Here is a 17,760-nt window from a genome sequence, read left to right as displayed (position 1 = left end):
GCAGCAAATTAAACAGCATGTCTCCAAAATAATAAAAACAGTTTCAAATAAAAAGCTTTAATTTTTAGTGAAAATGTGTTGTGAAAAACCACTGTGCTGAGAAGGTGTTTTAATGTCAATTATACCAAGATGTAAATATCAAATAAAAGTACTCATTTCACTACTTACAATTATGGGTTTAAATTTCATCCTACTTCTCAGTATTGTTACAAAAAGGTAATCTAGTGTGCATTTTTCCAGACTGAGAAGTCAGTCAATTTGACTACAACTTAACTCTCAGTTCTCCTGCCAATTCTGCTTCAGAGCACCTGTGAGCTGTTCCTGACATATGATACCAGTGAAGGCTTGCTTTGTTTATATAAAAATATATAGATACATACATATACATGCACATTCATTTTTAATATGTCAGCCTTGTATTTGTGCTTTAATCTGTGCAAAATGTTCTACAAATCTCAAATTTGGTTTACATTAGAGCCAGCAATCTCCAGTAAAAATACGAATTCTGGCATCCCTTAAATGGTGAGAACTACTTTTTCAAATGCAGAAGACAGTTTCTAATCTCCCAAGATACAAAATTATTGTACTGAATGCATATGAAAATATAGCTGTGCAAATTTACTGGTCTTTTAAGATGATGTCTGTATTGAAGTAACTTCTTCAGATGCTATTTTTATTAACCAGTTTATTCTCAAAAATACTTTTAGGTTGCAGCTTGTAGAGATACAGGGTACGATTGGTTTGAACAGCTTCTTCAAAATGTAAGTAATGAATTTTGAATGGATGGTACAATCATTGTTAGAATTTTAACATTTCTTTTGGTACTAAAACACATTGAAGGGAGACTACAAGAGCAGTCCTTTCCAGTAGACAGATTCAATTCATGCCCTTTAAACATCTCAGCTTTTTTTTTTAAACTTCATTGTTGCAATTTTCTTTGTCTCTGACATTAATTTCTATGTTTCCATATGATCTGTTTTAAAAATACTTCACTTCTGGTTTTGGGAGGGGTTTTGTGTGTTTGTTTTTAGTGTCATAGTCTCTTCAATAATGAGTGACATAACATGGAGTCCACAGCTAAGACACTTAATTCTGAAATGAGGCATCTAGTGTATTATTGATTTTTTTTTTTTTTTTTTTTAAATGGTAGATCGGTGTGTTTTCACATCCAGTATATTTGTTATACAGTTCATAGAAGCAGTGAATCTTCAGAGTATAGCTTACTTCTACATTATATTTTACTCTGACTTTTCTAAGAATTGAGCTTACTTTGTTTATATCTCTTAGCCTGTGTTATCATCCACCTCTACATCTTGCATGCACTGGTTACTTATCAAGCAAAAAAACCCTTTTGATTTTACTGTAGCCTGGAGTGCAATGAAAATAGATAGCCAAGTAAACCAGAGCCTCTTAATACCTGCACTGAAGAAAGTGCGAAAGTATGGTCTCAATGCTTCTTAGATATTAAAGGATCTTCGTGGACACAATTTCAGTACCCAAAGTCATATGGAAGAAGGCTAACTGAGTAAAATGTTCATAAAGCTATGTTTCATCTTCGTTTGATTTTTTTTTTTTTTGCTTAGTGTCAAAACAACATTCCTTTTGAATTTGCTCTTTTTTCCCTCAACATTTTAAAAAGCCTTCTAATTCCTATTAGTTCCTGCTGGCAAGTATGACTACATTATTGTTTTCTGCATAATGCACGAAGTTAGCTTTCATCCCAATGCAAAAATCAGTAGAACTTTTCTGGGGTTTTATTGCAGTTAATTTTTCTTTACTTCTCTTACATTTTAGTTTGATTTTTTTACTTCCCTTAATTTTTTTTCTACACCATGGAATTTTTATGGAGAAGTTACATAAATATTTTTGTATCTGTAGTAACTGCTATAAACCCAGCACATATCCAATGTAAATGAACGCACCCTTAATACTACAAACTTTTCTGTTTCATCTGCTACAGCTGTTGAAGTCAGAAGAGGATGCCTCATATAAACCTGTGAAGAAAGCCTGTACTCAACTTGTTGACAATCTGGTTGAGCACATTCTTAAATATGAGGAATCTTTATCAGGTAATATTATTCACAACCCAGTAGCTAAACTCCTTTGAATTTTATATGATACTGTAACAGTCATTGTTCAAATTACTATTGCAAAAAGTTACTGTTACAGAGTTACTGTGACAAAACTGATGGTAATGAATCTGCTTTTAAGTTCATTATGAAATTTTGAGCTCTGTATAGTAATAGTAAAGCTTAATTTTCACTAGCTAACCACAGTAACAGAACTACTCTTAAAATAACTTGTTCAAACTTTTAGATCACTAAAAGCAAAACAAACGTGAAGTTTTATTTTATTACTATGTTCTACAGTTATAATAGAAATCATTGTTTGGGCCAGCGTTCTCTGTACAGTAAGTGGTTTAAAAACTAGTGATATCTTTGAAGCATCTTTGCTTCTTTCACATACTTTGTGATCACATACAAATGTTAACACATTATGTTCTCTAATCTAATAAGAGTATTTTGTATTGATCTTGAAAGATATGTAACAAAAGAGGTATTCATATGATGCTTAAGCCATATGTTTTTCATTGTTTACAGAGTACTTGGACTTAATAACCTTTTTGTATTTTGTATTTCATTGCAGATTCTGACAATAAAGGTGTGAATTCTGGTCGCTTGGTTGCTTGCATAACCACTTTGTTCTTATTCAGCAAAATCAGGCCCCAGCTAATGGTCAAACATGCCATGACCATGCAGCCATACCTGACCACTAAATGTAGTGTAAGTAAAGAAAATGAGTCTTTTTTTTCCCCCCACATAATTAAGCGTGGAAATGAATGGCTGTCTTGTATTCTTGATTAAATTGAAGGTAGGAGAAGAAAAATTTAAATTGTGGTTTTATTTCATGGGCATCATGGCTTCTGAAGGTACTAGGTCCTTTTGATGGTCTTTGTAGCTTCTAACATGCTGTTCCTCACCCTCTACCTCCACATTTTATAGCCAAATGAAATGGAAACCTGTGCATCTTCTTTGCCTTGAGGACTAAGACCCAGTTTTTAACCTGTTATGAAATAATTTCTTAAACTTGTATTGTTTTATAGTCACAGTCTTAAAAGTAGTTAGTATTTAACATATGAATCTTAAGACTAAAGGTATGGTTTCATAAGATATAGTGATCTAACACAGAGCAAATATATCAGAAGAAAAATATCCTGCTCCATCCTCTTCCATATTTCATCTTTCACTTCCCTAGCTCTAGTGGTTTGTATTCCTGTGGTTTAACTTACAAAAATGGTAGAGAGGTATAATGCTGAACCATCCACTCCAGTAAAATGCCCCCCGCCCTTCCTCTGAAACATTGCGGCGCTTTCTACTGTTTTGATCAGCACAGTTGGCTCAGTGAAGGCTGTGGTGAACCCCTGATCTGGAAGAAGGAGCAGTGCAGGATCATGCAGCTGTGGCTCAAGGAGGAGCGTGGGTGGCCGGCAGCAATCCATTACGTTAGGTCAGCTGCCCAGGGCAGGCATGAGACTAATTGTTATCAGTTTAGATGGCAGGTATAACCTAGTGTTTTACTGGAGCATCTCTAGGCACATTTACAACAGACTTCTAGAGCTGCATCTGACCAAACAGTTTAGGAAAGGGTTATCTGGTTATGTACTTGCTGCAGCCCATTTAGTGGGTTATGTTGGTTTTGTACTTACACAGGTTGAGATGAATTGTAGAATTACCACTGGCAGCTTGAATATGTTAAAATAGCTTGATAGTAGCATTTGGGAATTACCCTATTCTGATCAGTGAGCTTGATTTGTTAAAAAAAATTGCAATTTCCAGCAGGATGTGTCAATAGATAAATGTTTTCCACAGATTCCTCACAATACATATACAGTCATGATAGTGCAAACCAATAATAATTTAAATTGTAATTTCTACATTTGTGCACATTACCTATTTTGTTTAAGGCATGTAGAGTCATAGCACAAGTTCGTTTTGTTGCTGATACCTGTTTCCAGGTTCTGTGTGTTCTCTAGTGTGCATGTGTGAGGAAGAGTTCCTAGATTTATTGTAGGACTCCAAAAAATTATCAGGACCAAAAGTTTTCAGGTTTGTCATAGTCTTGATGAGAGGTGAAGGTCTACTCATACATTTATTTTTTTTTTTACCAAAAGTTCTGTAGAAAACAGAACTAGCTTTCATAGTAACATGTAATTTGATAGCAGATGTAAACTGTATGAATATTCTTTTAGGTCTTTATGAAATACCTTACATGAGCTGGGATTTTTGACTGTCAGTGTGTATTAATAATACTTAGCTTATAGGTAACGTGGTCAGAAATGTTAAATGCTATAAATACTGTTTTTTCAGACTCAGAATGATTTCATGGTGATCTGCAACGTTGCAAAAATCTTAGAGCTTGTAGTGCCGCTAATGGAACATCCAAGTGAGACCTTTCTTGCCACTATTGAGGAAGACCTTATGAAACTTATCATCAAATATGGCATGACGGTAAGCTTTTAATTGATGCTATTCAGTTGATTCCATTTCACATTGTGAAGTACATGGGTTTGATGTAAAGAAAGTCTGTCTTCATTATGAACATAACTTTTGAGCCACAAAAAGTCAGTGTACTTGGGTTACTCAAGTTTATGTGTGTTGTTGATATGTTTTAACAAGCTTGAGCAGGTTTTTAGAGCAGCGTAAGAGATGGACGTTACATCCGTTAAATCATTAGCTTTAGTTCAGCATACCTTTTTCCTATGTGGCTTCACAAAAATCTCAATTTCAACTTCTAAATATATAATACATTTTTTCTTTCTTGCTCCTAGGTTGTTCAGCATTGTGTGAGCTGTCTTGGGGCTGTTGTGAACAAGGTCACCCAGAACTACAAATTTGTGTGGGCCTGTTTTAATAGATACTATGGTAAGTAAAATCACAATGTTTAATTGTCACTCTTCAGTTTTGGCTACAAGTCTTGTCTTAGGGATACACCACGATTAAACACTGTGATCAAAACTTTTATCTTACTGTAGGTGCACTTTCAAAATTAAAAAGTCAACACCAAGAAGACCCCAACAGTACAATACTTACTGCCAATAAACCAGCACTCCTTAGATCACTTTTCACTGTTGGAGCACTGTGTCGGCATTTTGATTTTGATCAGGAAGATTTTAAGGGGAACAGTAAGGTAAAATAACCTGTATTTACTCTCCATATCTTAGATATATTGAATGTTCCATTTCAGTTTGAAAGCACGTTATTCCTAGTCCCTCAAAGCTATGTATTTTTTCATAATGGATACAATATAGCTTTTTGGTTTTTTAAATACATGGTTTTGCAAAGGACATGCAGTAAGATTGTGTTTCTCCTTTTCTTTTTGGTATTTATGCTTTTTAAAAGAGATTAAAAACATCTGTTTCATCTTCAAATAGCTATTATTTTTGTTTTAATTTGCTCAGGTTAACATTAAGGATAAAGTACTTGAACTGCTGATGTATTTTACAAAGCATTCAGATGAAGAAGTACAGACAAAAGCCATTATTGGCCTTGGTAAGAAATATTAATAGTTTTTATTATTCTGCTATAGTAAAAATCCATGCCTATCACTAGAAATTCATGTATTTGTGTAGTGGCAAGGGAGTTTGTTTAAAATCAAAATTTACTGCATCTTTTATTTGAGAACTGGCTATAGAAAAGTTCTCAAAGGGTTGCTAGTTGCATATTTCTGCAGAAGAGTGGATGCTTTTGACAGTGAATGCCTTTTGATGTGTGACCAAGTCGTAAGGTACAGCGGATTTCCAAAGTAATGGAGATGGTATTTTTTTTACACATGCAGGCACGTTGTAACTCCAAATCTTGTTTTTCAGTCCACAAGGTATGGTTGAAGAACAACTAGAAAAAGTGCTGGAAAAACTGTGAACGTTTTAGGTGTAGCAGCAGATATTCTGCAGGAGTCAAGGGAACTCTGGCAGTTTACACCAACAGGCCGGGGGTGCTCTGTGCAATTTCGTGAAGCACTGAGATGATGTCATAGTCTAGATATTACAGTTCATTTCAGGATTTTAGCTGTATTACACGTTTAAATAGGTTCTTGATCTTAAGGCATTAGTATGGTATTTCAGGGACTTGCAGTAGTACATGAACTGCCATTGAGTAGTTTGTGTCGTGTTCATCCTCTGCTAAAGCACAAAAACTACATGTGAGAGAAAGTTATTTGGCTGTGGTTTCTGGATGAGTTCAGTTCATGGTTATGGCTTAGTCTAAAGAACGTTGTCTCCCAGGCATATGAGCTTGCATTGTCTAGTTTAACTGTGGACAAGAATTTGCCTCTTTTCGCTGCTGTTCAAGTGGTTTTTAGTTATCCTGCCTCAATTCAGGCTAGGGAGAGCTCCGAGGATAACAACCAAGAGTGAATCTTGATTTGATATTCTGTGAGAAACCATTTCAGACAGCTGAGTGGTATTACTGACGCTAGAGTTGCCTCTGTGCAGAAGCAGTACTATGGTTTTCTGGACTAGTTGGAATTTTTCTAGGAATTACATCAGGTGCACAAGACTTACGGTAGTCCAGCCCAATTTAATTGTCCTCCTCAGAATATTGCAAGGCTGTCTTCCTAACCGTACACATGATTGCTTTGCTCATGGATGTAGAGAATGTTGCATTTGCCAAAATATTTCTAAATTACAGACTGAACTGTGATCAGTTTGGGGGACGGAGAGGAAACAGGTGGCTGTCAGTAGGCCTTCTTCAGATTTTTATTTTTTTTCTCTGCCTGAGAGAAAGTAACGTCTTTACGTTAATTAAACCTCGAACAACTGTTTTCAGTGATATCTTGATCTCATCTGAGTACTGGTTCTGTTTTGAGGGAAGCTGTTAGGTGTATGGACACGTGGTAGATGGTGCAAAGTTCTGCCTCACAGGCTGGTAGTTGAGCAAAGTTGTCAAGGCCATTCAACGTTCGTGTGCAGCAATAAGGTGAAAAGGACTAGCAAGCTAATTCAACATTTATACACAGTGAAGGCATCATGTGAAGAGTCTGTACTTTCCTATCAGCAATTATTAGTGTGTTGTTTCAGTAAGGGCACTCAACAGTTTTAGCCTTTGCTTCGGGATGTGTCACCACTGTTGAGGGATTAAGCTTAACCTTAAGCTTAATGGTTATGGTTATGCTTCTCTTACAGATGTGTACTTGCAAGGCAGGTTCAGGATACAAAATTTTGTAGTGAATTTAGCTAAACCTGTAAGCATCTAATAGGTAATGTCTTACTCAGCCAAGTTCAGTGCTTACTCTTAAGACTCTTAACAGAGTGAAAACAAAGGTATGAAGAGAAGTGGTGTGAGGGCAACCCTGAGATGTGAAGTCAGTCCTTAAAAGAACACAGCAGGTGGTTTTTTTCATCTCCTGTGACAAATTCTTATGCCAAATAAGATTTCTTCCCCTCTTACAGGGGATGCAAAAATAAGAATTACCCTGAGATTACTGGTTTTTTTAGACTCCTTTAAATGAATGAAGGAAAAAAAGTGTTATGGTTTATTACACAAAGATGCATGTGGTGTTCATTTTTAAAATTAACCGTAAGAAATGGGTTGGACTTGCTCAGAGACAGTCAATTTAAAAACATCAGTTTACACCTGTATAGAGTGTAAATTGTGATTCAACCACATACTCCAAAGGCCATCATCATTCCTTTTTTTTTTTCTCCTCTTTCCCCTCCACCTCACCTGCTTCTCTCTGGGTCTTGTTTTGAGACTGAAATGAGATCTGAAACACACTGAGGGCTTGCCCTGGACTCAACCTTTACCTACACTGCCTTTTCTCTGTGTGTGGAGCCAGTTTTTAAAACTTGACTCAGTCTTCCCTTTGTTACAGCTATTTTTATACATTGCTTTTTATACATACTACAAGCATAGTTTTATTTGCTTTCATTCTTATGTTTGCTCTGTGTTCATTCAGAATCTTAGTTTTCCATAGTCATAAATAATACATTTAATGTCTGCTTTTCTTGAAGTGTCTTAAAATAAAATAAATCAAGTAGTTAAATGTAATTTAAATTGGGATGTTATGTTCCCATTACTGTTTTTTTATGATACTCTGTAAGAGTTTGTCTGCAGCACTTCTAAACCTACATACATGATCTAAAATTATATATCTGTCACTAATTTAGAAAAGTTTCTATAAAATATAGACTAAGAAAAAACAGTTCCTTGAACAAGGGCAAAGCTGCAGCTAAAAACAGTTCTATAGTGCGTGTCTTCCAACAGATGTAGTCTTGGGAATGCTTGAGATAGACCTTAAGAAGTACATGAATAATGACAGCAAGAGGTATAAATTCTACTGTGTTCAGTTTTTTTTATTTAAATACTTGTGATATTTATAATTTTTCCACATCTGCTCTGCCTCCACATGAATAATTCTTCACAGTTTCAGCAAATTATTTTTTTCTCCAAATGTATTAGAAAAATAATGGGTAATTTTTAGCGATGTTCCTCCCTGGTTCTTCTGAGAGCTCCTAGTCATTCAGATGAAGGCCACTATGCTGGACATGCTTCCAGACTGTATAACTGTTCTTAACACAGCTGCCCTGCATTGACACCCCATCTTTATTCATCAGAGAGAGTCATGGCTAATGGAACTGTCGTGGCTAAGAGAGCTCCTTCTAAGCTATGGATGGAGTCTGTATAGAAAAGCAATACTGCTTGGACTAGAAAAGGCTATGCTGTTGGGAGGAGATAAATTTCATACTTCTATTAAGAAAGATTTAAAAAGCAGAAATACAATTTCTAGATAATAATAACATGGAATATTTCCTCTCTTTTCCCCACCCCTAGGATTTGCATTTATACAACACCCAAGTTTAATGTTCGAACAGGAAGTGAAGACTCTGTACAACAGCATTCTATCAGATAAGAACTGTTCAGTGAACTTAAAAATACAGGTGTTAAAAAACCTCCAGACCTACTTGCAGGAGGAGGATACACGTATGCAGCAGGCAGACAGAGACTGTAAGTGTTGAGTTCTTCTGTGCTAATGAGGAATGCAAAACCTAAAAAGAATTGCTATATAAATTGCATAAAATTGCTATATATGTGAACTGAGTCACTTGAGGTTGTTATCTGATTAGTAATATTGTACCCAAAGTATCTTAGAGTAATTTTCAAAAATTCATTATGTGCATAGATATATACACATAATAGGTATATTATTTAATTTCGAGATGTATTAATCCTGGAAGCAATCCAGAATGCGTAAATGCTGTAATACTTTTCATCAAAATCCCCTCTAAGGTTAAAGTGCAGGTAGAAATTAGTAAATTAAACATAAGAAGATTTTTAAATAAAAAACCTTTATTAAGGAACAAGACATAATTAAGTAAAGTCTCTTTAGTTTTATTGATGTATGTTTACCGTCAGACTGTTCTACATTTCAGGAGATCATAAACCCGTTTTAGGACAGCTGAAATGTGTATGTATTGTAAGGCTTAAAGATCAGCATGTATCAAGCAATGCAAAGTAAATTATTATACTGTGATGAGTGTGCTATTGCTTTTGTCCTTTTTACAGGGAAAAAAGTAGCAAAACAGGAAGACCTGAAAGAAATGGGTGATATTTCCTCAGGGATGAGCAGTTCCATCATGCAGCTATATCTCAAACAGGTCCTTGAGGCTTTCTTTCATACCCAGTCCAGCGTACGCCACTTTGCTCTAAATGTCATTGCACTGACATTAAACCAGGGTCTCATCCATCCTGTTCAGGTATGGTAGGCTTTTATGAAGGAGGTATTTGTTATTCAGGTTTTCAGAGCTTTTACACTTGTTACATAAATTTCCAGTTTTTGTCTTCCAACTATGTTACAGTAATTTCTTATTGTAGCAAGGACCTTTTCAGAAAGCATATCTTGAAGTCTGTTCTATGTTGTTTAGCTAGTGAGGTTCAAAATGCTGTATTTTCTATTTTTGGATGAAGATGAAAAAGCCCAGCCAGTGTATAAAGATCATGTACAAATATACATTGGAGCGTATTTCTGTTATAAATTTCAGATGTATGCCAAGCTGTTTTTTTCATTTGATTCTTTATCTTGGAAAGTGTGTCAGCTTGCCTCCACCTCAATCCCCATGTCCTCCAAATGCTATGGAATTTTAGAGTCAATGTCAGAACATCAGTCATGATGTCCGTTATTCTTTGTTTACATAATGTTTTTGTAATTATTTTTTATTCTGCAGCCATTCTGCAGGTTCATTCATAAGTGGTGGGTTTTGGGTTTTTTTAATGGTATTTTTTGTAGTGTAAATTAACTTTAGAGTTTGAGAGAAAGGGAAATACTGCCTGAGACCTCACAAAACTTCTGTTATTTATAATGCTGGTCTCATGTATTTTGTACTATTTGCTTGCGAAAAGTAGTCAGGTGGTAAGTTGCTTAGAGCTTCCTATTCTGGTTTCTGCAGTAGCTAGAATGTAACAAGAACAACAGTGTAGTAAAAGAACAAAGACTCAGAAAGAGGAGGTACAATGACTCTGAATAATCATTTCATTTGTTTTTCAAGTGTGTGCCGTACTTAATTGCTATGGGCACAGATCCAGAGCCCTCTATGCGAAATAAAGCTGACCAGCAGTTGGTGGAAATAGACAAAAAATATGCTGGGTTCATTCATGTAAGTAATTCTGATTTCACATTTTACAATATACTGTCATGTTCTCTAGTGGTTTGACACCTAATATGCCTCAGCTGCAGAAAAAGAGTATAAAGTAACAAACAGTAACTATAAGCAGTTGTAAAGAAGATCTTGACTCCTTCCCCTGTTTGGAGATTTCTGTTCTTAGAAATAGAAAAGATATAATAATTCAAAGTGTCTATTCCAGCCCAAAGTTTCCTTTTATTTGTAATTCACAGTATTATTTTCCTTACTGAACAGTACTTAAGCATATTTACTTGATAAGAGGTAAGGACAGCTGTTTCATAATGTTTAGCAATGATTTTCCTGCATCAGTGGGCTAGGGAAGAGCACACCTTGTAAAAGTAGAAGTCCTTAGTTGCATGTATATTAGAATGCTAAGGCGTCAAGGCTTTATAAATCGTAGTTTAAGCAGAGAGAGCATAGGAACCTGTTCAGATCTGAGGAATCTTGCTGAAAGGAAAATCTGAGGGCTAAGTGAAGATTTGTGGAGTTGTGGCATAGTGCCAATAATTCTGCTTGAGATCTGAAACTGAGCTGCAACGCAGTCTTCTTATTTCAGAAGGCCTTGGTCTAGGTTCAGTGTGTGTAGTGCATTGTGGGACTTCTCATATCTGGTGGTATTCCACTGCAATTGGAGCATTGCAGTGTTGATGTCCTCCAAACCAATACATAATCCAGTTGGTGAAGGCTAGCAGAGGAAATTTGCTCTGTAGGCAGCTGGGATTTACGGCAGTGTACAGCTGAAGAGACAGCTTTGCTGAGCAGCAGCAGAAGTGGAATGAGGAGAGTAGGATATGCACCCTATCTTGAGATGCAGTTTGTTATGAAAATAGAGCAGGAGCCTTGAAGTAAGTAAAATGAGCTGGAAATTACAGGATACATGCAAAAAACCCCTCATTTCCTGTTTGGTAGTCCTATTGTACTATTACAGATTCAGTTCTTGATTTCACTAAAAGTAACATCAAGCATACACATGGGTTAAATATCCTGTTCATGTATGAAAACATTTCAGTATTCTTGAAAATTGTTTAAACTGGAATACCTGCCGGTAGTGGGTAAATAGATTAGCTGTATGTTTCTAACAGAATTAAACTGCTTGTGAAAGCAGTTCATAAAACTTTCTGATATCTGCTACAAGTTCTGTTTTAATCCGTTTGCCAACTCAAAAGGTAGTATCGCTTAGTGCATGTTTTAAAGTGAAACTTCAAATGAGCATCGTTAAAAGGAGTAAGTTTTACTGTTTTGAAAGCAGTGGTTTAAATAAAAATAAATACATTTCCATTTCAGATGAAAGCGGTGGCTGGTATGAAGATGTCTTACCAGGTGCAACAGGCAATTAATACCTGCCCAAAAGATCCTGTAAGAGGGTTTAGACACGATGAATCATCCAGTGCATTGTGTTCACACCTATACTCCATGATCCGAGGGAACCGTCAACACAGACGAGCATTTCTAATTTCTTTACTCAACCTTTTTGATGATACTGCAGTAAGAATCACATTTCCTTCACTTAAAATTAAATTAAAATACAGCATTACAAGCTTAAATTCTCCTTTTACAATGTATTTTTATACGTAATTATTGATAAGTTTATTTCCCTAATGTACTTTGTTTTGCTTTGTAATACAAGGTATTTACCTATATAATATCACCTATATAATAGAACCATTTGTTATTTTGCATCATTCTGTACCTTTCTGTACCCAGTTTGGACTGATCAGAAATAATATATCTTCAGGTATGATTAAATTTTGCATATATACATATTGTTTAGAGTGGGTTTGGGGGGATACGTGGAATAAAAATTGTGATCATGTTTTTTGCTCCAGACTGTTAGGAACACAGGATAAGTGTATAAATCTAAGATACTTGGATATGGTTTTATATGTACCTTTTTTTTTTTAACTTCCAGAAAACAGAGGTGAATATGCTTTTGTACATAGCGGACAATCTAGCCTGTTTTCCTTATCAAACACAGGAGGAGCCACTGTTTATAATGCATCATATAGACATCACACTATCAGTTTCTGGTAGCAACCTACTACAGTCATTTAAAGAGGTATGTGTGTTTATATTTTAATATATTTATTATGGTGGCAACATAAGCTTCTCTGTAATTTTGTTGATTTTTTGGTGAATACAGTACTGTTGTTATGATAGGGACCAGTAGCATTACTTTGTAACCAGTAGTTAAAAACAAGCAACCCTTTCTGTTCTGGCCTGCATCTGGTAGACTCTAGTTAAAAACTTTGCTTACATTGCTGCATTATTAAAAAGAATGATGAATTTTGAGATCGTAATATCAAATCTATGTCATTCCCTGATATGGATGCATAATAATTAATTGCATACATTCAGAAGCACATTGAACCCAGAATAACAATGAAATACTACTTTATTGTGGTTGCTTTTATGATTTTAATAATGAAATCCAGTTGGCTGCGTGTTTTGTTGTCAAGTAGCTGATGGCAGTTGCATGCGTGTTGCCTGAGAGACTTTAATACATTGCTTATTGAAAGAAAAGTGTGCACAATATGTCTTAAAGCAGCATATAAGAACCTGAATCATGGTATAGTATGCGTTGCTATGGCAGTACACAACCCTGTAAGAAAAAAGGCGGCCTCTCCTTCTTAAAGACTTCAGCTTTAACAGTAGAAGATGCAAACTGTCAGGTAGCAAACCCGTTTATAGAATGTCCAGGCTGACTAGTAAGTACAAGTCAGATTTGATGCCTGGATAGTACCATTGCTTTTGATTCTCACCCTACCAAAATAGATTTTTAGTCTGCTAGAAAGAGACAGTACGATCTTCAGATTGGGGACCAGTGTGTAGCACCCAGCACAGAAAGGATGAGATCCTGCTTAGGACATCTTAAGTTCTGTGTTATGAAAAATCATACTGTGTGCAGTAGTAACGTACGTGTGAAATTCTGTAGCTCTACAAGTAGTAGAACTGATTATTATTATTAATATTGTGTATGATCACCTGGGGATTTCTCTGGTCAGCAGTGTAATTAGTGTTGTAGAATTTTAAGAGACAAGGATTAAAAACAGCTTGGACTAGTCTGTACGAAAGTACAGACGGAAATCTACGTAACACACAGAAATGATATCCAGGTGGAAGAGGAACAGAATTTTCTTCCTGATTTATTGTGTTTGGCCTTCTACTGTCACTGCTAACGAACTTGAGCAGTCTTTTAAGAATAACATTCCAGTGGAGTACTTGTTGCTTCAGTTCTTTCTGTACCCACCTTGCAAAAAATATGCAGGCTTTGGATCAATTTTTCGGCATCTTTTTGCCATAAATAATTTTATTTTTTAATATCAAGTTACAAGTGAATAATATTTTTCAGGGAATTCTTCCTAATTTAAGCCAGTAATGATTTTGGAAAGATTTCTTAGAAATGTATATGATTCTACTTACTCTAATTTTGGAATGTGTGTTAACTTCTCTGTCTTGCAGTCTATGGTGAAAGACAAAAAAAAGGAAAGAAAACCTTCATCAGACGAGGAGACTGAGAGTGAGAGTAACAGTGGTAGTGAGAGTGAAAGTGAGGAGGAAGCTTCTAAGCCTCGGAGATTACGGAAACGAGTAGACTCTGATTCAGATTCTGATGAAGAAAATGATATAAATGCTGTGATGAAATGTTTACCCGAAAATTCAGCTCCTTTAATTGAATTTGCAAATGTCTCCCAAGGCATATTATTACTTTTGATGCTAAAACAGCATTTAAAGAACCTGTGTGGATTCTCTGATAGGTAAGGATATTTAGATAATAGGCCATCTTGTTATCTAGCGAGTTCTTTGTAAGGATTAAGTTTGGAAGTTGTTTTTTTTTAAAGTTGATTGCAACTAATTTTTTAAGCAATAGATTTGTGTAAGAGAAAAAATTTAAACATGGTAAGTTGAACATAACAAAATTTTGTGTTAGAAAAAGCAATCATTTAATTTCTTAGCAGGATGTTTATTTTATATAGAGCGATAAAATATAACTACTTATGTTGAAGATAGTAAAAATTTTTCCTTGAAATTACTTTGGACTCTGCTTAAAAGCTATTCCCTTTTTGTTGTCTTCAAACAGTAAAATTCAGAAATATTCTCCATCTGAATCTGCAAAAGTTTATGATAAAGCGATAAACAGGAAGACAGGAGTGCATTTCCATCCAAAACAGACTCTGGATTTTCTAAGGAGTGATATGGCTAATTCCAAGATCACTGAAGAAGTGAAGAGGAGTATAGTAAAACAGTACCTAGATGTAAGTAATTTTGCTTTGCACAAAACCTAAAATCCTTTGAAACTAGGTAACACAGAGTAGACTTGAAAGCAGATGTGGATGTATTGGATGAACATTTCAAAATGTTAAGTTCCTGGTAGTCTTACCAGCCAATATACTGATGTGGCAATATACTGATAACTCACCACTTCCTTTCACAATGTTCAGCAGGACTGTCTTTCAAATAGTTCTAATAAGTTTAAACAATAAAATGAATTTCAACTAAAGGATATTCATCTTTATGGAGTATTTTCTAATTCCTGGTCTCCCTCTTGTATACCTCTCCCAAATAACTTATTCACTTTATACCTGACTGTTTCCATCATAGGAACAGAAACTAGATCTAGTGTATTTACTTGCATATTCTCCCCCTCAATCTTCAAATATCAATTAGAGAAAACTTGTGATTTTGGAAACACTGGAGGAAAGCTTTTACATATCTACTAAAGAAAGAGAGGAAAGTAGAAAGTTTGTAGAACAAAACATGAGCTGTTCAAGTTTGAAGTTGTCTGCCATTTGTTTTACCCTGTTTCTTTATCTTGCCTTGGTTTTCTTTTTTTTTTTAATGTAGTGTGATATAAATGTCTATTTTAAAGTTACAATGTGTACTAATCTGTTTTTTCAATAGTTCAAGCTCCTTATGGAACATTTGGATCCTGATGAAGAGGAAGAAGATGGAGAGGTGTCAGCTAGCACAAATGCTCGGAACAAAGCAATTACCTCGCTGCTTGGAGGAGGCAGCCCTAAAAACAATGCAGCTGAGACAGAGGACGATGAAAGTGATGGGGAGGATAGAGGAGGAGGCACTTCAGGGGTGAGGCGGAGGAGGAGTCAACGTATTTCGCAGCGTATTACGTAAAATGATTTTTATGTGCTTATAAATGTCAGTCTATTATATTAAATGTACACCAAGTAATGTAATCCACATGAAAGAAAGCATTTTGTAGATAGAGATTCTCTACTTAACCGTTTATACAACTTTTGTAGAAAGTTTAACAGAAAAGACAATAAAAAAAAAACAAACTAGAAAATGAGATTTATCCCGTATAAAAAGTTATTAATTTTCCTTTGGAATGTACTGTGTGTTATCCTTTTTATTGTTGCCAAGTTTTTATGTAGCTTTATGATTCATGTGTATATATAATTTTATATATCAATAAGAGATAAAGACACGGGTACAAATTAAGAGTATGTGGTTTTACAAGGATATGTTAACCCCTTGGCGCTGGCGGTCGCGGTGCGTCTCATTGCCGGCAATGGAATGTGTGCCGGGAAATCCCAACTCCCGGCGTCAAGGGATTAAAAGCAATAAAAGCAATAATTTCACTAAAGTTCTTTTGTGTAACACTTGGTCTTTTTTCCCCCCAATGTTTTAGTCATTGAGAAGGTCAAAACGAAATTCAGACTCTACGGAGTTGGCAGCACAGATGAATGAAAGTGTTGATGTCATGGATGTCATCGCTATTTGCTGTCCAAAGTACAAAGACCGACCACAAATTGCAAGAGTAGTACAGAAAACCAGCAATGGCTTCAGTGTTCAGTGGATGGCAGGCTCCTACAGTGGCTCCTGGACTGAGGCTAAGCGCCGTGATGGCCGCAAACTGGTGCCTTGGGTAGACACTATTAAAGAGTCAGACATTATTTACAAAAAAATTGCTCTAACGAGTGCTAATAAGCTGACTAATAAAGTTGTGCAGACTTTACGATCGCTGTATGCCGCCAAGGATGGAACTTCCAGCTAATGAATTTGTACATGCAGCCAAATTTACAGGAATTGAAATAACAGAAAAAACTTGAAATACCAACTTTCTGGCAAAAAAAAATCAGTTAAATGAAGAGTAAGAATGGAACCTGGGACGCGGGAAAAAAGAAGGAAATGTTTGGTAAACATTTTTGTGGGAGCTTCCTTCGCTGTTGTGCAGCAGAAACTTCTCAGTTCATTTTTACTCCCACTGTATTATAGTTTAACAAAAAAATTGTTTATATCTTGAAAAAAAACCTTTCTGTTTAAAAAAAATAAACAAGTGAATGTTGGAAATTAGTCTGTTAATGTTCTTAATAAAGTGTTCTTGGAGTTTAACCTAGCAGCGGATGGCTTTCTTTAGCTTAGCCCAGTTTCCAGGGAAGCATTGTTTTTCCAGGCTGTAAAATGGCAGAATCTCCTGGATATATAATTTATTCTGTTGAAGAAAAAAGAAAAAAAAAAAAAAAAAAAAAGAAAAAAAAAGCATGCAGTATCTATGACCTATCTGCAGGAGGAGTTTTTGTAAATGTAGATTTTGATGTATTAGGTCACCCTGAAATAATACAAGAAAAGGGATCCCCAGCAAATCTGGTGGAACAAATACTGCAATAAATTTTTTTACTTCTCTTTGTTACTTGTCTGTTTCCATTTGAATTTCTTATTGTAAAGATTTGTTTAAATCCATTTATATTACTTTGCAGTCTTTTATGTAAAATTTACTATATCAGTGGTTTTCAAAGCAAGACATAAAATATTGTTTATACAGTTTGTATAGGCTGACTTCTGAATAACTGGTATCTTTTTATTTTTATCCCTTAAAGGGTGTAAACACAAGTTAACTCCAGGGTTTTATTGTATCCTGCAATATTTAGTATTAACTATATGATTTAGCACTGTGCCAAACACATTTTCAAGAGTACATTTTGATATAAAAAGAAACTATAGTTTATCCCTTGTATGCTTCAGTTTCTTTCTAATGCTGTCCAAATGGTAATTTATGATAGTTTAAATCTGGGGAAAGCTGAATGACTATTCTGCTTGGGCTGACTGGCCACGTCTGCATTTCTCCG

General features: G+C 35.4%; 1 protein-coding gene across 7 annotated transcripts in view; it reads left to right on the top strand.

Annotated features, from left to right (window-relative positions):
* Positions 1–17,324, top strand: part of NIPBL (NIPBL cohesin loading factor) — a 162,383-nt gene extending 145,059 nt beyond the window's left edge. For 6 of the 7 annotated variants that reach the window (XM_063321562.1, XM_063321563.1, XM_063321565.1 and 3 more), the window contains 16 exons: positions 708–761; positions 1,961–2,069; positions 2,647–2,783; positions 4,368–4,508; positions 4,829–4,922; positions 5,033–5,187; positions 5,459–5,549; positions 8,829–9,002; positions 9,561–9,751; positions 10,541–10,648; positions 11,960–12,160; positions 12,585–12,731; positions 14,135–14,430; positions 14,754–14,928; positions 15,575–15,760; positions 16,323–17,324. In XM_063321562.1, coding sequence (XP_063177632.1) covers positions 708–761; positions 1,961–2,069; positions 2,647–2,783; positions 4,368–4,508; positions 4,829–4,922; positions 5,033–5,187; positions 5,459–5,549; positions 8,829–9,002; positions 9,561–9,751; positions 10,541–10,648; positions 11,960–12,160; positions 12,585–12,731; positions 14,135–14,430; positions 14,754–14,928; positions 15,575–15,760; positions 16,323–16,688 — 2,625 coding nt within the window. In that variant the 3' untranslated portion in view covers positions 16,689–17,324. Of the gene's footprint in view, positions 1–707; positions 762–1,960; positions 2,070–2,646; positions 2,784–4,367; positions 4,509–4,828; positions 4,923–5,032; positions 5,188–5,458; positions 5,550–8,828; positions 9,003–9,560; positions 9,752–10,540; positions 10,649–11,959; positions 12,161–12,584; positions 12,732–14,134; positions 14,431–14,753; positions 14,929–15,574; positions 15,802–16,322 lie in introns of all 7 variants that reach the window. The other variant, XM_063321564.1, reaches the window with a different exon arrangement.
* Positions 17,325–17,760: the final 436 nt, after the last annotated feature.

The sequence above is a fragment of the Chroicocephalus ridibundus genome, chromosome Z (genome assembly GCF_963924245.1).
Source record: "Chroicocephalus ridibundus chromosome Z, bChrRid1.1, whole genome shotgun sequence".
Taxonomy (NCBI): Eukaryota; Metazoa; Chordata; class Aves; order Charadriiformes; family Laridae; genus Chroicocephalus; species Chroicocephalus ridibundus.
This window is presented reverse-complemented; position numbering and strand designations above follow the sequence as displayed.